This window comes from Manacus candei, unplaced genomic scaffold (assembly GCF_025592945.1).
Source record: "Manacus candei isolate 608988 ecotype Guabito, Panama unplaced genomic scaffold, ASM2559294v1 h1tg000033l, whole genome shotgun sequence".
NCBI lineage: Eukaryota > Metazoa > Chordata > Aves > Passeriformes > Pipridae > Manacus > Manacus candei.
The window spans coordinates 10,296,158-10,322,269 of NW_026138081.1; the positions used below are offsets into that span (position 1 = coordinate 10,296,158).

At 37.9% G+C, this 26,112-nt stretch overlaps 1 protein-coding gene across 1 annotated transcript in view; it reads right to left on the bottom strand.

The window, feature by feature from the left end:
• Positions 1 to 26,112, bottom strand: part of CKAP5 (cytoskeleton associated protein 5) — a 54,365-nt gene that overhangs the window by 24,059 nt on the left and 4,194 nt on the right. The window contains exons 2-19 of the mRNA XM_051791890.1: positions 20,211 to 20,302; positions 19,484 to 19,677; positions 18,178 to 18,384; positions 14,604 to 14,775; positions 13,605 to 13,737; positions 13,216 to 13,319; positions 12,736 to 12,849; positions 12,398 to 12,502; positions 9,723 to 9,812; positions 9,461 to 9,625; positions 8,569 to 8,697; positions 7,559 to 7,741; positions 6,511 to 6,624; positions 5,173 to 5,283; positions 3,856 to 3,948; positions 3,148 to 3,333; positions 1,410 to 1,504; positions 38 to 95 (exon numbers count right to left, since the gene is read on the bottom strand). Coding sequence (XP_051647850.1) covers positions 38 to 95; positions 1,410 to 1,504; positions 3,148 to 3,333; positions 3,856 to 3,948; positions 5,173 to 5,283; positions 6,511 to 6,624; positions 7,559 to 7,741; positions 8,569 to 8,697; positions 9,461 to 9,625; positions 9,723 to 9,812; positions 12,398 to 12,502; positions 12,736 to 12,849; positions 13,216 to 13,319; positions 13,605 to 13,737; positions 14,604 to 14,775; positions 18,178 to 18,384; positions 19,484 to 19,677; positions 20,211 to 20,267 — 2,310 coding nt within the window. The 5' untranslated portion in view covers positions 20,268 to 20,302. The remainder of the gene's footprint in view (positions 1 to 37; positions 96 to 1,409; positions 1,505 to 3,147; positions 3,334 to 3,855; positions 3,949 to 5,172; positions 5,284 to 6,510; positions 6,625 to 7,558; positions 7,742 to 8,568; positions 8,698 to 9,460; positions 9,626 to 9,722; positions 9,813 to 12,397; positions 12,503 to 12,735; positions 12,850 to 13,215; positions 13,320 to 13,604; positions 13,738 to 14,603; positions 14,776 to 18,177; positions 18,385 to 19,483; positions 19,678 to 20,210; positions 20,303 to 26,112) is intronic.

Below are 26,112 nucleotides of genomic sequence, written 5' to 3' on the forward strand. Positions count from 1 at the left end.
GATAATAATTCAGGATTAATATTCTAAATTTACTCACTGGGTTAGTTGCAGCAAGAGCTGTCTTCACGTTACTGATGAAAGCTTTGACATTCAGTCTGTGGGAGAAAGATTTCTGCCATAAACAAAATGCAACACAGGAAACACCAACAACAAATAAAATCATCACAACATGTTAAAGAAAAAAAAATACCTGGAGACAGATTTATACTACTTGCTTATGTGAAGAAGATATTTGCACCTATAAAATATCATCACAGGTATAGTGTAGATAGTAGCTATTTAAATAACTACTGAAAGAGAGTAGTTTGGAGAATAGCCTATGTATGAAAATCAATACAGTAAACATATGATAATCTATATCAAAGCCACCTATTATTACAGCTAGAAAGTTCCTTAAATTACATCACCTGCTACATAACTGCTAGGAGTGAAATATTGATGAAAGAATTTAGAATAATTTTAAGCACCTGAAACATGGCTACATAATAAAGGGGAGGGTTTACTGTTATTGTGGAGGGTTTTTTTGTTTTGTTAGTCAGGCTCAGGATCTTCCAGAAAAAGGCATGAATATGAAAAATAAATTTGCAGGAGAAATAAAGGAAGGTTTAGATTTCTGAACCTTCTATACCATCTGTGTAGCCTCAAACAGTGTTGTTCTAGTAGCATATCTACACACAGGTTATCCTGCTGTAAATACATACTTTTTGAGGAATTTGCCAAAGAAAAGAGTTTACTTTCCAGACTTATCCATTTAATAGCTGCAAAATACCTTAAGACAGGCATTGTAACTGCCCAATTAGTCAAATTGATACTTGAAGTCTTCACTGCTTAGAAATTTTCTTCTCAACAGTACACTGTATTAGGTATGCTTGATCACATTCAGTTAAGAAATCAATAAAAATTTAAGAATACTATCCCTGGTTCTGACAGAGAACCCATTTCTTACCCTCACAGAGGCAGACATAACTGCTATTGTGTTGGTTAAATCTTCACCCTGTTATCAGCATCAAAATGTCTCTCTGGAGAGTAACAAGCACTCTTCTGTAGCTGTCAGATTTGGTTTTGGTTTTTTTTTAAACTATAAAACATAGTGAACCACCTGGGTGCAAGTGTGTATCCAAACAGTACAACAGAAATGCAATGCTACAGCTCCTTGCCCAGCCCACACAGGTAGTACCTTAAGTTTAAGAAAAATGCTCCTCAGAGAAGGTCAAGTGATCTTGTAATGTAATCACATCCCATTCCACTAATAATGTCAGATACTTTCATTTACACAATTAGAGCTAGAAGAGCACCTGATGGCTGGCATCAGAGTTTAAGGAACAAGAGTTCAGATGAAGAGAATCTTAGTCCTAGATTACAAATATTTTCATTAGAGTGTCTCTTAGCATTTTACTTAAAAGACTTACCCAGAAAAGCCAAACTCTTTAATTGCATTTGAAAGCCAGTTCAAAGTTTCTGACTGGTTTTTAGGATTCTTCTGAGAGAAAGCCGTAGCCACAACCTGGAACAGAAGAGAGTTAGGTATAAATTTTCACTGACAAACCAGATGACAAAGCATTGTAATAACAAAGACACCTGCAAAAAACACAGGGCACTGCAAGTGAACAGAAAAGGTTGGACTAACATCGGAGGAAAAAGCAATTGTATTGCTGTGGTAGAAAACAATTGGAACCAAAGTGAACCACAAGTTCCTGACGTACTTAAAGGCAGCCAGAGACACCTTTATTACAGACCACTCTGGCAGTATTAAAAGAGATACTAGTGAATTACTCCTTTTTCCTGATGTTGGAAGATCATTGAACACATCCTCCTAGATGTGTGCTAAGGCACATGGAGGACAAGGAGGTGACTGAGACGGCCAGCACAGCTTCACCAAGAGCAAGTCCTGCCTGACCAACCACCATAGAAGGCCTTCTATGATGGAGTGACTACATTAGTGGAGTTACAGATGCCATCTATCTGAACTTCTGTAAGGTCTTTGACATGATCCCCCACAACAGGCTTCTAAATTGCAGAGAGATGGATTTGATGAGTGGACTGTTGTGGATAAGGTATTGGTTGAACAGCTGCATCCACAGGGTAGTGGCCAACAGCTCAGGGTCCTGATGGAATCAGTGAGGAGTGGTGTCCCTCAGGGGTCTGTACTGGGACCAATGCTACTTAACGGTTTCATCAACAACACAAAGGGACTGAGTGCACCCTCAGCAAGTTTGAGATGAACCATGTTGCGTGGTGCAATCAACATGCCTTAAAGATGGGATGCCACCAGAGGGACCTGGGCAAGCTCAAGAAGTGGGTCCATAGTAACTTCATGAGGTTCAACAAAGCCAAGTGCAAGATGCTGCACCTGGGTCAGGGCAACCCGTGGTATCAGTAGTAGCTGAGGGGGAGAGAAAGAGTAAGAATGCAACCCTGACCAAGAAGACCTGGAGGTGTTGGTGGACAAGAGGCTAGACATGAACTGGTAATGTGCATGTTCATCCCAGAAAGCCAGTCACGTCTTGGGCTGCCTCAAAAGCAGCAAGGCCAGCAGGTCAAGGGAAGTTATTCTTCCCTTCTAGCTGGTCTTCTGAGACCCCACCTGGAGCACTGCATCCAGCTCTGGGGTCCCCAGCACAGGAAGGACACAGACTTGATGAAGCAACTCCAGAGAAGAGCCACCAAGATGATTAGAAGGATGGAGCACCTCTCCTATGAGGAAACACTGACAGAATTGGAATAGTTCTGCCTGAAGAAGAAAAGGCTCCAGGGTGATCTTATTTGCAGCCTTTCAGTACTTGAAGGGGGCCTACAAGAAAATTCTTGACAAGAGCATGTATTGATAGGACAAAGGGGAACAGTTTTAAACTGAAAGGGAAATTGTGAATGCCCCATTCCTGGAAATGTACAAGGCCAGGTTGGATGGGGTTTTGAGCAACCTGGTCTAGTGGAAGGTGTCACTGCCCATGGCAGGGGAGTGTGGACTTAAATGACCTTTAAGGTCCCTTCCAACTCAAACCATTCTATGATTCTATTTCTGCTTTTGGAGTAACATACCTTCTTCTACCTCACAAGCTCTCTCACAAACAAATAACTTTCAAGCAACAGAGAAAAATCAAAGATTTAGGATTTACTCCTCAGATGGAAAGGACACTGCTTACTCACCTGCTCAGCAGTCCATGGCAACTGACATGCTTCTGCTATTGCTGTCATGGCTTCTTTTGCATTACTCCCACATTTCACATCGCCGACCTTGTCTACAAGACCATCCAGCACAACCTGTGCTGAAGTTTTGGAGAAGTTTCCTTTTTGTGCAATCAATGCAACTATATGCAGCTTCATTTGCATCACCTGGAATGTCCACAACAGCAAGAAAGTTACTCATGTCTTTGTGTATTTTAGAGTGATTTTTTAATTCTATCTACCTATAGATACATATAAAAATTAGATGTATTTGGGGATAAAAGCAAATGTATACAGACATTTTATACGCACACATATTTGTTTTTGTGTGATTATGCACAAAAATTTGTGTGCACGTGCAAATGCATATTGTTATATTTATATATACACAATAACATTTGGCAGCCGTTATCTACTTTTAGAACATATATATACACACACACACATGTAAATTCACACACATGTATGTACATACATCCAGAGAATGTTTGAAGATATCCAAGTCTCAACTGTCAGCAGAAATAAAACAATTTCAGAGTTTATATGTCTCACTGACTACAGATAGAACTGTGGCCATGGTGCTATGACTATCACCAACGATATATGCACCTACAGCCTTTTAGTTGGAAAAATAGCTCACGTTAAGTAACAAAAAAATGAGCTGTTAGTTACTGAAGGATAATGTATTACCTGAAAATTCGTTTCCTTCCAACCAGGTTTCTTGGCCAGCATTCTTACTAGAGCTTGGCAAGGCATTTCACTTCTCTCCATAAGTTCAACAGCCTAACAGATAAACATTAAGTTAGCCAGTGGGTCAAAAATTATACAAAACTCAAACAGAAGTTCTTGAATGTCCTCTAAATATTTTCTTAATACTGAATTAAGTTGCAGAAATTCTCAGCGTAAGAATTTACCTCAAGAGCCTTACTACAAGACCCACTTTTACAAGGAGCCCATTTACAGGGACTGAGCCAACATTTAAACTATAGCATTTGCATCACTACACTTTATATGTTCTTTAACAAATGTCCTTAATGACCACTATTGGCCATTCCAGCCCTAAGAATTTAACACTTAACTAAAAACAAACAAAAACCCCCAAACAACCCACCCATCCCTCAAAAAGCTATTTTTGGTTTTTAAGATTAAATATATTGTGCACCTTTCACATTGGAATGCTGACCACACAGCAGAGATTCAGTCTGAATGTAATCTAAATTACTGTTTTCTACTTCTTGTTAGGCTTATTCATTCAACTGAAACTGCTATATCTTTACATTTGAATAAAACTGGCTTCTGCAGCAGCATTTCATTGCAGCCAGTCACCATTTCCTAACTGAAGCTAGCCACTTCTTCTACTAAAATATTAATATTCAGTCACAACTGTAATGGTGTAATGCTATGAACTACTTGTACATTTACAGTCAAAGCCTTTTTGAATTTGAACTCTCAAAGGTCTTCTGATGGATACCATTTGAGTGAGATGTCATGCTTTTTTTGTTTGTGACTACATGAAGCACTCTCCACCACTGTGATGATTGTTAGTATTGTGTAAGGCTCCAAACACGAACTATTTACCAGTTGAAATTTTTAATTATAATCAATTGCTGCCTAACACGCAAAAAGCAGGAACTTATTTGCAACAGATTTAGCCTATTCATTGCAAAACCTTTTGTTTAAACCTAGCTATCTTTGAGATCAAGCTTTAGAATTATTTGGAGTTTTAAAAAGACCTCTAAGAATCCTCAATCAAAATACAAGTATTTTTGACTAAAGCATAACTATCTACATCAACCTAAAATATTCACTCCACTGTTTTTATGGAACTTAAACCATAATAAGGCACTTGGCTTTTACAAGTATTGCTTAATCCATCTGAAGTGCTGACATCCCACTACTACTAGCATGTCTTTCAGGAGAGTTACCAGGTCTAAAGAGTTGAAGACATTATTACTTGCTTTTGCTTTTCCTACTTGTCTCTCTTCTTACCAACTGTTACACACTTACCTTCTGAAACTCCTCCATGCAGGCAAGCCTCTCTTTCCAGTTACCACTGTCCAACTGCTGAATACAAGAAGCTGGAAGGACAGCAGCAGCTTTCTCTTCACATACTTCCATCTGCAGACAGATGAGAAGAAGGTTAACACCCCACTGTATCCTTTCAGAAGGGCAGCAGCCTTAAGGACAGGTGATAGACTGGAATGACCCTTGTACTGTAGTGCATTTACAAAATATGACAATGCTTCTGTTGTAGGTTGAAAGATTTTGTATGGCTTACAGTTTAGGGGCCTTATGGGTTTAGGAAGCTGCTAAATCGTACTGCAAGAGAAAGGTAATCTCTGAAAAGGATGATAAATTGTGCACACAGTCAAAAATAATCTGGAATACCCACTATCTAGTTATAGAATCAAGCAGAGGTAAGCTAAAATCTGCAAGATAATTTTGTATCAAGTCTGAATAAACACTGACAGCAATGAATCAGTAGCTGATGAGGGTGGATGAGAAAAAAACACCATCTGCCTCCATTTTAGGAAAATGGAAAATTAAAGTTTTTATTACTAAATAACTTCCCTTGTTTCACTGGTGTCTGTATCACCTTCAGGAACTGTATACTTTTTGTCCACTGCATAACTAGCAATATAACCTGGACATATAATGGAAATTATTTATTCTAAACAACACTAAGCATAACTCACAGTGCAAAAAACTTGCAGATACATCTAGCAGAGCTTTAATAGTTTTTTTCTGTTACTGTTTGACCTACAGATACCTTAGCTTACCTTGTTCCCTACCAAGAAGGTAGGTAAATGCTCAACTAACATGGAGAATTCAGTCATTTTCTTGAAATGTAATATGAACAGCCCAGAACAGACTTGCATTAGTTCATTTAATTATTACTGTATTTCACTTCAGATTTTAATGTAAATTCCAGAAGAATGTATTCTCAGGCTTTTAATACCAAACGCCTTCAGCAAATCATGAGTCCTAAATTACATATGAAGTAGTCACATCATTACTTTTTTCCATTTTTTCCTAGTTCAGGGACAATGATATACCTTGTTATATTAGCATGATTTACTGCTTACTGTTTTAAATGGCCTGGTACCAACAACAGCCTGAAGAACAACTGTATTTACCAAAGATCCATTTCACCAGTTATGAATTTATCCATATCGCTTTCCCTTCTCCTAACAAAAAATTCCCAAAGTGAAATAAAAAACCCACCACCAACAAACTCTCCCCCCTCTCTAACTTCAGTGAAAAATTTTATAGTAGCTGCAGAACTGATTACCAAAACTGTAATCACAGAGGACTTCATATTTCAGAGGACAGCAGAATACTCACAGATAGCTCTGACTCAAATATTTCTTTGGTCTCAGGACCCTTCTTGCCTTTAGCCCCAGCACCTCCTGCACCTGCAGCTGTAGCTGGCTTGCCTTTCTTGGGTGGGACCCCAGACTAGAAAGATAATGGATAAATTAGCCAAGATCAAACATGTCTCTAGTTTGACTATCAAAAAGAACTGCTGTTTTTCCACACTTCTATATTTTAATGTCAAGAAAATACATACCTCTCTGGTAGCATAACAGCCACAGTCAAAACAGTTTTCTGCTAAAGCTTATTTAATTTAATGTTGCTTTCAGACTACAGGTTTTAGCAAACACATACAGTAAAAACAGGGATGCACAAAACAATGAAGGATGAAATGGGAAAGGATGTATGTATTTGTGAGGTTCAGAAAATAATAAATTTATCTATAATATCTAATCACTATCCATAGGAGAATATAAACTTGTAACTGGTTCTCTTTCCCAGGTTACCAGAGTATCAATAGATTTAAAAAAACGTGATTTATTCCACTAGTCACTTCTGGGGAACCCACAGGGAGAACTAAGTAGCATATTACAAAGACCACCTATGGTGCTACTTAAGTCAATTTTTAAAGTCCAAAGAATAATTTTAAAGAAATACAGGTCAATGGTTCAAATTATTTAAAAATAAACAAAGGAACAAACTAAAAATGTTGCTGAATACTCAGTACTTAATTAGTAACCTTGCTAGTTACAAGAAGAGATGTTGACTTCAGCCAAGTATTACTATATCACCAGAGAGCACATCAATGTTACAACATCTGAGGCTCCTCTGAATGCCTCCAGTGGTTTATCACTATTTCAAAATCAAAACCTGGTATTAAGACCTAAGTGACAATACAGTTTGTATCATTAAAAACTGACATTTCATCAGGTACATTCTCAGAAAGTCCCAAATTATTTTTGCTGACAGGCTCACCTACTCCTGCAAAAGGACAGTGACACTTCAGGAGAAGGGGATGTTCAACAGTCCACCCTCGATCTACAGTAACTATTTGATGCAATCACAGATAATCTCCTACCTTCACAGCGGATGCTTTTTTCAGTGGTCCTGCTTTAGTTGCTGCATCTTTTGTTTCTTTATCTGCTCCAGGCCCTGGAAGAGCAGCAGTCTTTCCAGCAACAGGCTTGCCTTCTCTTTTCTCAGCAGCTCCTCCTGTCTTTTTACCATAAACCAGTTCTACCTTCTCAGCGCACTCTTTAATCTGCCAAGCAGCAGGAAAAGAAAAGGGGAGGGGTGAGAAGCTATTTAGCTAAGACAATTGGATGTACAGTGTCCCTTCACCAGCTGTGTTTCAAACTTGATTACTCTGGAAAAAATGTGAGAAGTTCAAGTTGTTTACTTCACAAAATTGTTATCCTGTATTCCTTACAATAGCAAAGTTAACCAGTCAATGGCATCAGCCATGACCGTATTGCCAGAATAATTTTCCTAGTTCAAAATGAAGTGCATTTCTACACAGAGAGAGCATTGACATCCTACTGATATTTAGAGATACTCTGAAGACTAATTTTTAGCACCTTAAATTACAAAATCTTCATTCAGTCAACACACCTGTCAGCTTATGCAAAAGTTCCAGCAACAAAGTTGTTGGAAAGTAATTCTTTAATACCAAATCCTGTCTAGTAATATGATTGTGACCTAAAACCCTGTTTCAGGCAACAGACAAAGTGTTCAAAAACAAAGCCCCACATACAACCAACCAAAACCACAACCAAATCTCACAACCCACTCATAGATAATACAGCCTTGAAAACAAACAGATACTTAACACAATTAACTTAAGAATAAGGTGCAATGTGACAAGTATTAGTGCATTTTAAGGAGAAGTAAAAAGCTTGATAACCTAGAAGAAATAAGATTTTCAGATTCCCTTCAACATCAGTAGTATTTAAGTAAAAAATAAATTTAAAAAAATCTTTGTTAGAAGTCACTAGGCTAAAGCATCCTCTTTCATCTTCTCTAGCCTAAGATGCATCTTAAATGGATAAATATGGAGCCTTTTTTTACAACATTTATAACAACACTCACCCGATCAAGCTTTAGTTTGTCTACATCTGCTAGAAAAGGATTCACAGCTTTTTCTCCAGCCACCTTCAAGGCAGTGCCTAATGCTTCAAATCCAGCATCTCTTACTTCAGGAGCAGAATCATTGATATGCTGCAGAGAAAGACAACTTGTGTCATGTGACTTGCAGTTCATATCTAAATATCTTCTACATAAATCCTCTCCCCTTTTTTAAAATCTACATCTACTACAGAGTAATCCTTAACACTCCACTGCAGAAAGAAAAAGGTTTTCCTAGGTACTGACCAAGTCTACAGTTTCTAAGACACAGTCATGTTCCCATTTTTGGGCCTTTCACACAAGAAGAGGTTAAACATTCATGCTTTGATACTGAAACACCATGAAAGTTCACAAGCAGTTAAAAGTTCTGCAGCCTTGTTCGAATCTCCATTTTTTAAGCCAGGGAAATCTCCCATAACAAGGAAAGGACTATTTTGCAATAAGAAAAAAGTATGTATAATTATCATTTACATTGGTAAATGCTCCAGTGTAAATGTTGTGTATGAATCAATGGTTCTTTTACACACAGTAAGTGGTATGTAGCATTCCAAGAAAAACTTGTTAGAAATGTCTGCAAGAAGCAAGTGTCTGGAAGTTTAATAGTTGCAAATCACTGTCTTAACCTATTACAAACTTAGTGAGTCTACAGCTTCAGAAAAGCTAAGAAAAAGGAAATTAAATTGTTCCCTTGACTGACAGCCACCTTCAAGTTCGACATCAGTCAAAACTGACTCTGAGGACTATGTAGCACTACTCCTTGCACTACCAGAAGGGTCCTTATCCCAGAACAATCCAATGCTTCAGAACAACAGTGCTCAAGTCACTAACAGAGAAGTATCAACTCTTCCTGCCTTACCTTGAGAAGTGCAGCACAGAAAGGTTTTAACAGGCTTTTTGGTAGAGTAGAAGGTGTGCAGTGTCGGAAGCTTCTTGCAATGAAAAGGGATGTTTGTTGCTTAATTGTTGGGTTTTTGTTGTCCATGACTGCCAAAATATCTTCACTTAGGTTCTGCAGTGTGGTCTACAATGTTGAATAAACAAGCAATTAGTTTCAGTAAAGACAACAGCAAATCAGAGACCAATTCTCAGACAATGGGAAAATTTCCACTCTTACTTACTGTAAGAAAGATTGCATCAATGGCCTCCTGAAGTGCCTGCACTACCTGAGGTTTCTTCTCTTTAAATTTCTCCAGGATTGTTGGAACAACCTATGGAGTAGGGAAACAAACAAAAACATCAATCCCCTCTTCGCTAATATAACTGCAGAGCCTGAGAGTCTGCTCCCTGGTACTTTGCAGAGAAGCCAGTAATTCAAACATCATTGCTGTCTCCCTCCAGGGCTACACAACAGCAGAATGAACTAGTTTATTCTAGTGGATCTCCAATACTAAATTTATTTTAGTCACTACTAACAGATAAAGATTTTGTTAAAAATTTCATAGTACAACTAAACAGAAGGTGGACATACAAGTCCATATAATTACAGATTAATGCTCCAGCTCTACTGGTCTGGAATACAGAGCAATAGAATGGAAATAAACAATTTCACAACACAGAAGTACTGTGCTCTTTTACTATAAGAATCCAAGAAGGCATAACCTGTCCTCTCTTTCCCAGCTTTCTGACAGCCCTAGACATGGTTCATCGAGAAGTCCTCATCTGACCCATAGCTGACAAGACCATGATTCTAAATCAAAGCGAATCCTCTGCAGAAATATTTTTCATACCTATCACCTTGTAAAAGCACACCTGACACTAAACTATGACATACTGGAGTTAGACAGCAATTTCTACCTAATGTAGGTGCTCAGTCAGTCACTGTAGAAAAACAAACAAATAAAATATTCAAGGAGAAAAAAAAATAAAAATAACTATTCAGCAGACGTTCTCATTTGCCAGTAATATGAGCAGGTCCATTAAAGTATGGTCTCCATAACAGTAACAACTTCTGTCATGAGCCAGAAACACACATATCTTAACTGTGGAAGGCAGGCTATTTTCAAGATTTTCATAAATGTAACACAGTTCATAGCTTGGAAGCAGTTGAGTGCCTTACAGAAGTTATAAGCTCTTGCATAACACAAAATAGATTTGCTTTCTCCTCAGAAGCCAACTATGTGATCTCAAGCCCCTGTAACACACAGTGACTAAGCTCAGGTGGTATACTTTCTTGGGCTGCAGCTTCCAAATTCCCTGTTCAGAGACTTCAGCACTCAAAAAACTTCAGTTGACACAGACAGCACTGTAAAGGCCCTTATACTTGCTATTGCAGATGCTAGACACCCCTAAACCCTACAGAGAATAAAGTCAAAAAAAGGAGATATTTAAAATCATTAAGCCGCTATTTTAGAAAAGCTAACAGCCAGAATGAGTACTTAGAAGTTGTGTCCCATGTGAGAGGAAGGGAAGAAAAGACAGTCCAGGGCTACAAATGCAGTCAGAGGTGAAGCTGAGGCACCCAATTACAGTGAGCAGTATGATTCTATTCATGATTTCATCTCTTGTTTGAGCACAGACTGCAGACTACCATTGCAGTCCTATATTTAACTAGTACAGTTCATAATAATCCCACAATTGTAGCAACAATTCAGTTTTATAACACTTCAATGCCCACTCTCAGGAGAAGTCTACATCTTCCTCACAAGTAAATAAATCCAGCAAACAAACAAAGTGAACTGCAAAATGAGTACTGAGATCATGTACTTCATAGCTGCCATTACAGTACTGACAAAGTCATCTTCTCAATGCCATTTGCTTGGCAACCACAGCGACACCCTTATTTTAGAAGCTTGGCTTTTTTCAATACTAACTGTAGCTATGAGGATTAACCATTAGAAATCAAGTGTAAACAGATGTAGAGAATGCTTCTTACGACTACAGACAGCTTTCAGAATCACAAAGAGTGTCTAAACTGCTGTTCAGAGTTCAGGAGACTTGGATGTTTCTGAAGCAGTGAAATTCAGTAACTTCCCAATTCAAATACAAACACTACCAGCAGCCAGGAACATCAGTTCTCTCTGTCTCTAAGCTCTTAACTCCATCACTCTTGCTTATCACATGAAAAATTTGATTGAGCAGCTTAAGAACACAGTAACAGAGGCTTGAGAAACAAGTGAGAACTGCAACTTATAAAAGCTCCCTTCGTTTGTAAGCTTTCCTGTATTCCCTGATATTAGTTGTTGGTAAGAGATGAGCAGCAAAGGAGAACAAAGAGCACTACATTAGATGACCAGAACATTTTGGTACCAAAAACCTCAGAAGTTTTGGCTACCTAAAGCAGACAAAAAAACCCCCAAACACCTAACAAAAAAACCCAACAAAAAACCAAAACCAAAAACCAAACAAAAACCAGACAACAAAGAAACAAAACACCCACCACCTACCTCCCCCAGCATTCAAAAAAATCAAACCAACATAAAACACAGGCCACAGAGCTGCTAAGTAGAACTCTGATTCAGAAGCTATTTTTTCCACTGAGGCCTAAAAATGCATTTCTGTGGGTGTATCTCGAGGATGAAGTAAAGTAAATAAAGTTCATTTCATGGCAGAATAATTCAGAATTTTCTTAGTACAGAAGATTTATATTGCAATAGAAAACTTCATGTTGCTGGATATGAATAAAGAAGGTCCTTTCAAACTTAAGCCGCAAAGACCTTGGCAGGTATTTCAGGGCTTGCTCCTTTAAGGGGTAGGTAAGCATTCATAATTGTATTAAGAATACCTTTGAAAGTACCAAAAGAAAAAAGGTGTCCAGCACCAATAAAATCAGAAAAAAGTACATACTCTTACTTACATGCCCTGCATACTGTCCAAATTTCTTTCGGAGGCCAGTAGCTAGTCCAGCAAGGCATTTGGCAGCCAAAGCTACTAACATAACATTTGTATCCTTTCCAACAACCTGAACAGAAAAAACCCAAACAAACAATGTTAAAGACTGAAAACCCAAGTTTTAGAGACATAGAAGAATTTCTCCACATAGCTGGTGGTCCACAGATTGGGTTATTTCCACCACTATTCTGGCTAATAATTTTCTACTCAGGAGTACTGCCTCAACTGTAAATTTTAAACTATAATACAAATTAATTACAAAAAATATTAATATATATGAGCACTCCGGGTTTTATTTATTACCTTTTTGAGAACTTTCACCAAGTCTGCATAGTCTCCTGATTCCAACTTTGGATTTTTCACTAATAGTTCAACAGCCTCTAGAGCTTCTTTCCTTTCTTGCCACTTTTTTGCTTCCTGTAGAGCAAATAATTTACATTAACCTATAAATGTAAACAGTTCTAGAGAAGCATACTTGCCCCAAACCATAGATGAAAGATTTTAATTCCATCCTGAGAAAACCAAGATCTCCCTGCAACATCAGCAATTGCAATGAAATACAAATTCCAGTCCTTTCCCAGGACATATCTCAGCTTCTTAAAATTACTTCTTTCTTGCTGCTAGACTCAATTGTGAGACTCATTTATGAGTGTATATTTCACTTAGACCAGCTTGTTATTACTCATGCAGCACTAAAGCATACATTGCAAAATGTCTGTAAGTCTTAAGACTCATCAGCTCCACGTCATAGAATTAACAGGTAGTATTTAAGTTTATGCTTACTATTTTCTCATAGAAGTCTTTGGGAAGCTTGGAAAGAATTTCTACAGCTTCAAGCAACTCATATGCATCTACTTGTGGTACCGTCTCTTCCTCATCATCACCTCCTGCAACCAGGAGAGAAAAGTATAAGCAAAGCGACGCAAAATTTTGACTAGAGCACCACCTAAGGCTCATTGTTCAGAAAGTGCTGTCAGCAGTTGTGATTTTGCTATTTTGAAGGACAGATATTATTTCATATCAAGCTTCTGTCCCAGACATGTCTTGTGTAGTGCACCCTGTACGTTTTGCACCAGTCTGAGTAAAAGCTCCTTTACAATTTAACACATTCCTTCACAATCTGTATACCAGTAATATACTTTTCAATGGAGTTCAGAAATTAAACAGTTTACCTCCATCTGCATCCCCTCCAACTGCCTGCTGCTGCTCAAACTTTGCCTTCAGCTCCTGTTGGGAACGTAGGAACCTGGTCTGCCTAGGAACAGCTGATGACACTTTGATCCACTCTTCTTCCAGTTCTTTTAGCTGCCGAAAGGGAAAAGAATCATCATATTGGAGACATTATGCACATACTCGAACACAAGCAACTCACTACATTTTTCCCATCTCCAAGCCAAGACAGCACTACCTTTAAGTTCTTTTTTTGCCATTAAAGGAGTAACTTCCCCTTCACATTCACTGTTCAGAAGATTTTTGTCTAAGTATAACCACAGAACAGAATACTATCAATGCAAAACATTTACCTAGGAACCAATTCTAGAACAGTCAGAATGGTGTGGTCCCTCTGTAGAGGCTTTGAAACAAAAATGGCTGAGCATGAAGGAAGATCTCCATTACGGCCATGCTATTATTACACACTAAAACTAAGATGAAACAAACATGCTCAGCTACTTTTGATGAAACAGTGTAGGTTTTTATAACCATGCATTTTTACAGCAAGCTACTGTTTTCCACCTGAACACTATTAACTGAAGTGGGTAGGAAGGAAGGATGCATAATTTATAAAGTTTTAAAACAATGGAATGTTCTATCATAATGCAATGCCACTTCCTGAAATGGAACAGTCACACCCTGAACACCATCACAACAAGTATGAAGGGATGCACTTTGGTAAAAAAGAAAATCAAGAATGATAATGGTTGACTTAAAGACTTTCAGTGCAGGGTCTTTTATAGGGCAACCATTCTACTACTCAATTCCACTCCTCAGTTTCAATAGGATGCTCAGAGCAACAAAACATTGTTACAATTTCCTTAGAAAGAGTGACTAACATTTTGGGTAAAGTTACAGGAAGCTAAAAAATACATTCCAGCTTTAAGAAGGTCCAACACTACAGAATCAGGGAGGGTGAGCATGGAAGTGTTCTATCAAACATGTGCCTTTCTGCCTACCTGAACAGAATTTATGTTCTGCAATGGAGGTCTCAAAGCATCCCTTATCCAACGGTAGATCTCCACAGCAAGGAGCTTGGCTTCATCTCGAACAGCCTTTTCCCGAGATTCAAAAAGTTTTGGCAATACTTTGATGATTGGCTTCAGTGAGATTATTTTTGAACCAAATTCACTGTAAGTTAAACACATGGAATAGCTTCAGTGTCCAGGTAGAAAACGGGGAGTGATTCACAAATAATAACTCATTTTTAAAGAAACAATCTATGAAAGTCTTCCGATGTACATTTAGGGATTGTGTCATTTCTCAAATCATTATTATAGATATTATTTTGTGATGTTACTGAGTTACTGTAAAATTTAAAGAATACTTGCCCCATCAAAATTACCCTCCACACCTATCTTGGAATTACAAAACCAATTCTAAAATTACTTCAAAGTACTTAATCCAAACTGGTGCTTAAATGTGCCCCCTTGACAGGGGCAAGGGAGTGGAGAAAAAAGAAAAAGAAAGAAGCTGTCCTTAGACAAAAATTTGTATGACCTACTTTTTTTAAATCAGAACAGAATCTCCTTTGTCTATCCTTGGAGGCAAACTGCAGTAAAAGCATTAGTCACTTTTGCACTTGTTGGACTAGATAATTATAGGGACCTTGGGTCATCTTCACAGAAAACATATGTGTTGAAATACATGCCACTGGAAGGACCCATAAAACAAGTTTCCCCAGCCAACCACCCTTCCTTGTCAGCAGATTCTACATGTTGTTGAACTTAATGTTCAAAACTTTCTTTCAGTCACTGACAAATAAGAACACAAGAACTTTCTTTTCAAACTCATGGTAAAGTTAACTGCTATAGTTATTAAGGCATCATATATAAATCACCTCAAAAGCAATAAATAGTTTTGATTCAGACGCATTTCCTCTTCAGAATGCTGAGGTAACCTTTCTACTAAGCACACTTTCTCTTATGTTTCCCTCCAATCAAGTTCCACATGAAAAAACTAGTAAAAAAGGCTGCTCAAGAACTAGAATTTATATATCTTACTTTCTAGAAATTCTAGTGCGTATCATTTTATTGCCATACCCAGTTTGAAAAATATTAAGTATTAAAACCTTTAAGAGAGATCTTGGAAGTAGCACAATTTAAATGTAGAATATGATGCCCAAGATTTTTATTTTTGTATCATGACTCAAAAAGAAAGCATACTGGGAAGAGTGCCTATACAAACTTACTCTTAGCTAATTCATATAAGCTAATTTATATAACAATACAAGAAAGAACAGAAACCTTAGCACAAGATAGAAAACATCAGAAGCTAAAGTAGTTCTGCATTCAAGCTACCCACCTAGGTACAACACAGACAAATTTTGTTATCAATGTAGAAAGGCTCTCAAAGCACCAGACAAATTCAGGTAGCAACACAGTTCAGAAACAGAAAGATGAAGTTTAAGCCCACAGGGCTCTATGAAAGAATTTGATCTTAACATCAAAGATAATAAAATACTGCACATAAGAAAAAAAGCAGATGCAGCACATTTTATAGGACTGGGTAGTTGAAAGACACTGAGGATGGTTATGCAGGTTTCTAATTACACTGCACTGTTAAAGGACATTTCACTAGATTAGGCAATTTAAAATAGCTAAAATATATTCTTAAATATGGGACAGTAGTTTCACTTTGCAGAAACACAGATAATGTGCTAAGCACAATGCTTTTGACTTTTTACAGAAGCCTGAAGCAGTTTAACAAGGACTATCTATATATATGCCTCAGCAAGTCCTCTAAAACATACACAGCATAAGACACTCACCATATACATTATACAGTTTTCACACGAGCTACTTTACTCAGAAAAGTGTTCTGTCCATTAATTCCAAAATTATCTGTTTCCTTAAAAAAAAAAACCCTAATGGACATTGAATTACATATACACCAAGAATTTTATAAAGCTCCAGTATTTTTCACTCAAAGGTAGCAAATACACTTGACATGGAACAAAAAAGGAAAAGAAAAATATTACTGAAACGTACTACCTTATCTTAAATTGGACTTGGTTTTTAGGGAGCATTATCAGCTCTCCTTTTTAATAAAGTGGGGTTCCAAAGGGCTCCATCTTAGGCCCTGTGCTCTTCAAAATATTCATAAAGTACTTGGACACAGGACTGGAAGGGATACTAAGCAAGTTTACAGACAGTACAGAACTGGGAGGAGCTGTTGAGTTCCTCAAAGGCAGGGAGGCCCTGCAGAGAGACCTCGACAAATTGGAGGGATGGGCAATCACCAGTCATATGAAGTTCAGTAAGGGGAAGCACCAGATTCTGCACCTGGAATGGGGCAACCCTGGATGTACATACAGTCTGAGGAATGAGATACTGGAAAGCAGTGCCATGGGAAGGGACCTGTGGGTCGTGGTCGATGGCAAGTTGAATCTGAGTCAGCAGTGCCCTGGCAGCCAGGAGGGCCAACCGTGTCCGGGGGGCATCAGGCAAAGCATCGCCAGCTGGTCCAGGGAGGGGATTGTCCCGCTCTGCTCTGCACTGGTGTGGCCTCACCTTGAATATTTTGTGCAGTTTTGGGAGCCACAATATAAAAAAAGATATTAAGCCCTTAGAGAGTCCAAAGGGCAATAAAGATGGTTAAGAGCCCTGAGGGGAAGCCATATGAGGAGCAGCTGAGGTCACTTGGTCTGCTCAGCCTGGAGGAGACTGAGGGGAGACCTCAATGCAGTCTACAACTTCCTTGTGAGGGGAACAGGAGGAGCAAGCACTGATCTCTTCTTTGTGGTGACAAGTGACAGGACCCAAGGGAATGGCCTGAAGTTGTCTCAGGGGAGGTTTAGGTTGGATATTACAAAAAGATTCTTCACCCAGAGGGTAGCTGGGCACTGGAACAGGCTCCCCAGGGAAGTGGTCACAGTGCCAAGCCTGACAGAGTTCAAGAAGCATTTGGATGATACCCTGAGGCACATGGTGTGACTTGGGGATAGTTCTGTGCAGGGACAGGAGTTGAACTTGAGGATTCTGGTGGGTCCCTTCCAACTCAGCATATTCTGTGATTCTGTAATTATTACACAGACAGTGGAAGCTTAGTGTGCAATGAGGGGTTTTTTTTAAACTGTCTTCTAAAAACACACACTGTGTACCCAACTAAACATCCATCACTGAGAAAAGCTGTTTTTAAGAAAAAAACCAAACTGTATTTAGTTTTCACATTCAGTTAGTTTATTTCAAGTATTCAGAAGAGGAGAAGCCTCACAGTCTGGAACAAGACACACTAATTTTGCTCTTCTTTCTGCTGTGAAAATAGAAGTTTGGTAAACAGCTACCACAAATGAAAGATATCCAGATGAGGCTTGTACAACATGGACAACCCTCGCATCTAACAAATCTCATGATGCTCTGAACTCCTGTTGTCAAGACATATCAGTTAAGGAAAGATTCATCCTATTCAACACTAACAAGGCAAGGGCCTGCTAAAGACTTAAGCAGTAAATTAGACTCCACACATTGCTGAGAAAAAAGGAAAAAAGAAAACCATAAAAAAACCCAAACCTTTAAAGAACTAAAAGCTTACCTTAGTGCTTTCCTCAGTGTCTCTATACATGCTACTATGATTTTTGGGTTTTTGTTGTCCAGACCCTTTAATAATTCTTCTTGTATCACCTCCCCTTTCTCGATTTCTATATACATTAGACATATATCTAGACCCAGCTCTTTGGCTCTGGCTTTCGGCTGATTGAACACCTTATTTACAACTCCAGATGCTACTTCTCCGGTTGTCCTGAAAGATCAGAGAGTATTACTTTTGGAACATTTATGTGAATCAAGTGTTCTACACCATTATCCACAGAAAAAAAGTACACACAATAGCAAAACCAGATTAAAACCCAGCGAGTCCTCATACAAAAGAGACTATATCCTAAGCTAATTTTGAAAGTATTAACCTTTTGTAAGGGATAACTTCAACCTCTAGTTCAATCAAAAGAGCTCCTGCAGATCATAATTAACATGTTTCTAATACCAGACTACACCAGTGAATAGTAAACATTCCCAAAAGTGTATTAAAAAACACTAGCTGAGGTTAAAAATTAAATGCCATGTCCTGGAATTGTATATGTTACAGTTAACATACTGCATCAGTACATAATCCCAGCACAGGATTTCACATATATTTCCAAGCTTCAAATAAATTCTATTATTTACAACACTTTTAAATCAAGGACTTTGCAAGGTTGTTAAGTTTTTAAACAATGCTTTGGATTTATTTTTTTTTTTTTAAATAAGACTTTTATTCATTTCATCAGGTCACAAAGTCAGCAGACCAAAGCATTAATCTAGCCTGTTAGGTGCTTATATTTCACCCTCAGGATTATGGCCTATTTCATGGGCTCAACAACAGAGAAGTACTAAAAAACATCCATAAAGAAACTGGCAGGTGTGAAGATTAATATTGGTTAGGTTGGATGCAACATCACATAACTACATTTTATTTCATGTATGAATTACAAAAATATTCCCCTGAAAAAAAGGCTCCCTGTACAGACAGCCTGCTTTAGTCAAACAGAACAGGGATTCTAGTTCCCAGCACCTACACTACCACATTACTGATTCACTTTCTTTGCCATTTCAGAAATTTTTACTACTGCCATTAGTAGCTTCTTAGAACATTGTAAGCAATTTGTGACAAGTTCATATGCATATGGAGGCCATCTACAAGGAAAGCCTGCCATTCGGCAAATTCTCTGGATTAGAGAGCAAATTCTGCTCTCAACAAGAGATCAGAATTGTTAGTGGCCACTCCACAATTTCTGTGCAGCCTTTCTCAGAGAGTACACTAAACTGTCCTAACAGCCTAACAGCAGCAAGAAAAAGCTACTTACTTCCCAGCTACATGAGCATTTTCAACATAAGCAAGCGCTGCTTCCAGTCCTTTCAGCTGAGCCACTGCATTGGAGTCTGTCACAAATTTCTTTATCAATCCAAGATACTTGGACCATTCGGGACTCTTTTCGTCATCTATCTTCTGGAAAAGCTTAAGGGCTTCTTCATAACCATTTAATCTTGCTTTCCACAGCTGGAAGCAGAAATAGGACATTTAAATGTTGTGCTAGTACAATCTTAATCTCACAAAGTTCTTCAATCATGTTTGAAAGTATGGTCAGCAATCTGGCATCTGCAGACTTCTTTTCAATGTCTATTTGAATAACATGCAACAGGACAAAATACTTGTTTTTCTCCCACCAAGAATGATCTGGCTAGAGAGATGTCAGTTTTCCCCACTGCTCTTCATTAGTTCTAACAACCACTGATGAGAAGGTGGGAGCCCAACAATGGCTTCAGCTACAGATGAATAATGAGTGTATGAGTGTACTGATCTTTCAGCACACAAGCTTACACCATGTAGAATATAATGCCACTAAAATCTGCTTAATAAAGGTTATTCAGTCTCTGGGTTGGATAGAGCTGCTGCAGTTTCAGAGCTGTTAATACACATGCCATGTGGCTGTCAAGATTACCTAACCATGATGCATTTAGATAGAGAAGCTCTACAGAATCACCACAAGCAGAGATACACAGTAAGCCAAACCCAAAGACAGGATTTCCTACCTTGTGTTCGCATTTCTGGTCAATGGGCAGTTTCATCCACTCACTGTCATCCCCCATTGTAAGTCAGGCTCTCTCTGTAATTACAGTAATTCCTGTGGAGACAGGGACAAGTTAGAAAACAGAAAAATACATGTTGGGTATATACATACTTGTACCTAAAAACCCTACCACACCAACCCACCAAATAAAAAAAAAGGACAATTCTGTAGCAAATCTCACTGCTAATATGCAGTCCAAGTTTGTAATTATAGATACACACTACAAAGACCAGACCACTATTTTGTTAGCCCTGTAAAGCTACTAGAAGCCATCAAAGATTCGAGAGCAGTGCAATTTGTAGTATTTCAGATAGCAGAAGTCTCAATCTGTGAAAATTTTAGTATGCAGAGAAGGCACGCAGAATATAACCTCATCTAAGCTCCAGGAAAAATGTACTATGATTAAGGCACTAAACCAAAATGAGTTCTCATCAACACTATAAAACTGACTCTTACTGACACGTGCTTTCAGCAACAGGTGCCATGAATCAGTGTCAAAAAATAATCGGGTGCTAGTGTAAGGACAGTCATTTTAACAACTTTATAAACAGCACAACTGAAATGATCAGTTACTACAAGGAGAACAAAACCCATTTTTGGCCTTAATTCTAATGTAGCCACCATCAGCAACTGTCAACAAGAGATCAGTGTTTTGCCACATGTAGGGCTCAAATTCTTACTTCTTCGAGTTTAAGTGTTTTCCCCCTCTCCCTTCTCCTTTTGATTAAAATAAGAATGTTGACCATTAGGGTACAAGAAACGAGATCTCAGGCTTAATGCTCATCTCAGACATATTGTACAATGTAACTTGACTGTTCAAAGAATAATGAGAGAACATGCCTGACACAGGGAGATCAGCAAAATGAAAATAGCAGCAGCAGTAACAAGGGCTCCCAACATTATTTATACAAACAAAATCAAACCAGAGAGGACATAACATTTCAGCACACCAGTCTGAATGCATAGACAAGGACAAAAACTCTATAAACCGGCCAGCACACACAACAATTTATCACTAAAGGCAGATAAGTATACAACACTAGCACAATGCTCCTAACAGAAATTCCTAACAGAAACACTATGCCAGCAAAGCTGTATACTTTAGTCTAATAAGTATTTCACCTAATACTCAGAGGTTTTCTGCAGAAAATTAATCTCTGTAATTGGGAGGGGGGGGTAATTTCACTGGTATAAGTTAATATAAGCAAGTTCTCCAAAGCTTTCTGCCAGCCAACAACACCAACGCACAGCTAACCCTACAGCAAAATTAGGCTAGCAACAGCCCACAATAAAAGCGGTATTTTATTCCTTCCTGGGATTAGTTATAAGATACATAAAAACATAACAACCCAACTTCCCAATAATTAAAAAAGTAAAACCAAAAGAAACACAAAGAACTCCAAAACCCCCACCAGTCACCAATACACACTCACAGCAAAGTACACTGCGCTTACCTTAAATATTTACAAGTTCCTATGGATGTTAATACTGTTCTCACAATAATTGCACAAACCTAATAATTTGCCCAATGGCAATAAAACACAAGTCAATGTCAAAACAGAAGCTGACTACATACATAAACAAGTGCATCCAAGCATTAAGGTTTGCCCTTCTCATTTCCTTTCTCATCACAAACAACAATATGGCTATTTTTTTCTTGACATCAGCATAGTATACTGAAAAGTCTGCTTTTAAAGAAAAAAAAAAGGCAAAAAAATATTGTTGAGTGGGTCAAAGAACTGTAAACCATTGGGAACGAAAGCATCACTCTGCTCATTACATAAGAAGCAAAGTACTCAGAAGTAAGGTTGCCTAAAGCCCATTCTACTACTACTTCTGTTCCATTATCTTTTTTAATGTTCAACTTCCTAAAAAAAAAAAAAAAAAAAAAAAGCTCTGGGTCATATTCTAGTCACACCATTCTTCCATGTCAGGAATTGACAAGAAAAGGGTCTCTGAATTAAAAGTTACAATGAGAATAAAACTTGAACTTTGAAAGGCCATACCAAAACCAAACAATCACAAAAGGTCAAAAGAGCAAGTGAATGACTACATCTTTTCGCATACAAGTCCCATCAGCCTTTTGCAATAGATCCTGCTTTCAGCTGTTTAAACTCTTTTGAAGTTCTACTGCTTTCATTTTCTCTGCCCAAACCTCTCAATTATTCTCTTATTCCCTCCTTCAGTCTGCTGAGAGGGCTCAAAGTTAAATATAAATCAACAGCCTCTTAATTCAAATTCAATGCATTTTACCTATTAAAACAAACAAACAAAAACTCTAACAAAACCAAACTCACCTCGAAACAAAACAAGAAAAAGTGCCATCCCATACTCAAAAGCAAGACACTTATGGCAAACATGGAAGTGGGGGTTAAAATAGATCTAGCTCTATGATTGTGATGATTTATCTCCAAAAGCAAAAATGAGATGACATTCACACAAAAAGGTTTTCAGACAGCCCACCAAGGGAAGAATGCAAGAGTACCCCAGTGTGAACACAGAGCAGCAGAATTCCCTGCAGAGTTAGTTCTGCAGCTAAGTGCCATCAGATAAGATGCAGCTTTGCCAGCATTAACGGTGCTTCCATTATGACTACCTTCATCTTAATGGACCAGTACAGAAACACCAGAGTACCTCCTCAGTGTGGATGCAGACAACATAAATAGAGTGGTCTCTTCCCAAACTCACACTTTGCCAAGAAGAGTGAATTTTATAGGAAGTTAGGTAATTCTGAATCTTAATCAGAAACTTGGAGGTAATTCAAGCTATTGCCTCTATCTTGTTTTGTTGGAAGAATGCACAAAGAACCAAAATAAGGACAATAGTTATTCTCAAAGAAAACAGGAAGAGGAAAAAACCACTAACACACCTGCCAGCAGCAGAAACACCAGGATAAAACTGGCAACTGTATTAAGACAGTAGATGGAGTAGACTCCCATTTACTCCCTGTTCTTTTAGAAAACTGTCAGAAGCATGAGCTTCCTACTTCAAAAATAAAAAGAAACACTTATTTCTCTTCAGAAATTTGTTCTGCCATGGAAAAATCCTATTGACAGTGACTACCTTACTACATCCTCAAATCAGTTCAAACCCTAAAGTTAGGAGCAACTCTATTAAAATGGCTTGTCCATTGCAAGACTGATACTGATTGACAATTATTTTTACCCTTACACATATACAACAGTGCCACAAAGTGCAACCTCTTGGTAGTAAACTCTAGTGATACATTACAGAATCTAGAAGAAAAGGGTCTAGGATTTCCCTTCCCAACATCACAATGTACTCAGCTTGGAGGAGAACATACATGAGACAGACACAGGAAGGGGAGTTGAATGACCATCAAACAGCATTTCACCTATTTTTTTTTCAGTCTGGTCAACTCAGCTGCCCTACTATTTTCAGTGGTTAACATCTACAACGGTTACTTCAATTACAAAATGGGTTAAGTTACCTTCTGTTCAGAATCTGACATCTAAAAATAGTGATAAAATTATACTCCCCTCCATAATTTACAAATCCCTCTAGAACAGACAATTTCTCAGAAAGTATTCCACGGTCACAGAGGGAAAGCTCCTTCTTAAACATCCAGTCTTTCAAGCTTCATCACTGCTCACGCCTGTCCTAATGCCAAGATTTTGTACTGTCTACATCTTGCATTTACCAGAATAAAAGACTGTTGTTTCTCCTTTCAATTAAGTCACCGGGTTCTGTATGGTCAGAGAGTATCTCCCTTTTGACAAAAAGCTTTTTCTTAAAAGCTTGTTTGCAAAGACATGTAAACCTCAAGTCATTACTTCAACATCCAAATAGCAAGTGGCCTCATTATACAATAAAGCAGTTAAATTCTGTTATTACTAGTGAATTTGCAGCAATGAAGTGTTTGACCTACATAGCTTTTTTGTTACCACAACTCAGAACAAACAGATTTAAGTCTTTCAGTGACTATTAATTTTGGTAGAATCCAGAAAACAAGACCTCTGAAGTGACTGAACCACCAAAGTAAGTTTTGTGAGCAACGTTTGTCATTAAAGTCATCAACACGACATTTCCAAAAGTAAGTCAGCCAACGAATCTGCAATGGAGATTAATAACAAATCCTCCCTGACAGTTCTCGGCAGGGCAAGTTTTTATATTATGGAGCAGTGAGAAAATGAAGACCATGAGGAAAAGAACAGGATCTTTCAAAAGGAGATCACGTAAAAAGCAGCAAGAGTGGAAAATATTTACAAGGCAGCACAAATGCAGGAATTTCAAATGTAAAAGTGAGAATTACCAACTGAATATAAGTATGTTTGGGAAACAAATTTGTCAACACATTAAAAGATTGTGGGAAAGTGTCAAAACATCAAAGTTTGGATTAACCACGCACTACTCTGAACAGCTCCTACTCAACTTCTAAGTAAATGCTTTTCCTACAGTTTTGAGGGTTGCATAGCATCAACCTTACAACTTATAGTATGGGGTCCCGCCAAGGAAAATCTTTACACCATAAACATTCTGAAGTGTGTTCTCTTTTGAAGCATACATTCATCACCTATCAATATATTTTACTGTGAAGTGTCAGCTTCCAGACCATTTTCTAGAGAAAATCTAGAATGGCAAACTAGGAAGCCATTTTATGCTAAACAAAAACCAGATATTTATTGATACTGATTGTCTACTTTTCCCTATTCACTTTCACCTATTGAACATTACTGTTGTACAAGAACATCATCGCATATTTTCATATTTTGAAAGATTCTCAAAAACACCAGTCAAGAGTAAGTTCTGAGAATCAAGACAGGCCTTTTTAAAGGAAAAATCTGTTTGAAATGTTCCTATACAGTAGGGCACATACTTGGAGAGTATATAGATGGATGTCACATTTCAGATAAAACTACAGTTCTCTGCCAGTGCAGCTCACAGTTTTCCTAGCAGAAAGAATTTTTATTTGTTTAATGGCAGTTTTGGGTCATATTTGCTCTTTGGCTCTGAAAAGATGAAATTTCACTTTCTGAGAAGTTTAGCCCAGCACATTTTTTTCATTTTGCCAGCCAAATCTTCCCATTAAACACAACATAAAGTAGCTCAGAAAAAAGGTTGAAAATTCAAGCAATCATAACACACTTTTTTATTTTAAACAACACCTGGTCACACTAAGTATCCTGAAGAACGCACACATCTCAGAACGATAGCCTGATCAGTCAGTGAAACACTGCAACTGTTTTGGTAAATTCCATATAATCAAAAGGAAAATTGAAGTTCAACTAACAATCCTGAATTACTGATACCTAGAAAAGCAGCAGAGTCAGAAGAATGTTCAGTAAGACTGCAAATGTTCCAGGTTCAGTCCACATATTTTTTGATGACAGACAAAAGAACAAGATTACAAAACCCACAGAAGATTATTTGCTGCTTAGGCAATAATTTTATAGATTTTTAAAGGCTGGCATTTTCAATTGATAGATGAACTAGAAGTTGCAAGATGCACAGAATCTTGATGAAAGAATAGCAAGACCTCAAAATAACAAAAAAAAAAAAAAAGACAAATGCATGCTAAAAAGGAATTTTGCAGGTTGTGGAGTAGATGACAGCTGAGAGAAGCTACTACTTCAGTAGGAATGAAATGGCATTCAAGAACATACTGCATTAAATTCTCTCTTCCCTGCTCTAACTTACATGTCCTAACTCAACTCAGTGAAATTCTAACAGCACAAAGGGCAAGTTATTGGTAATGTAAATAAACACTTATTTCTCCCGAAAATACATGGCCTCTGAAAGTAACCAAGACTGTTCCTTTCCAAGCACCTAAAAGTGAGAGACAATGTAAAATAAACTGACCTTCTGTTACAGCTAAGAGCAAAAGCAATTTCTAACTGCATAGG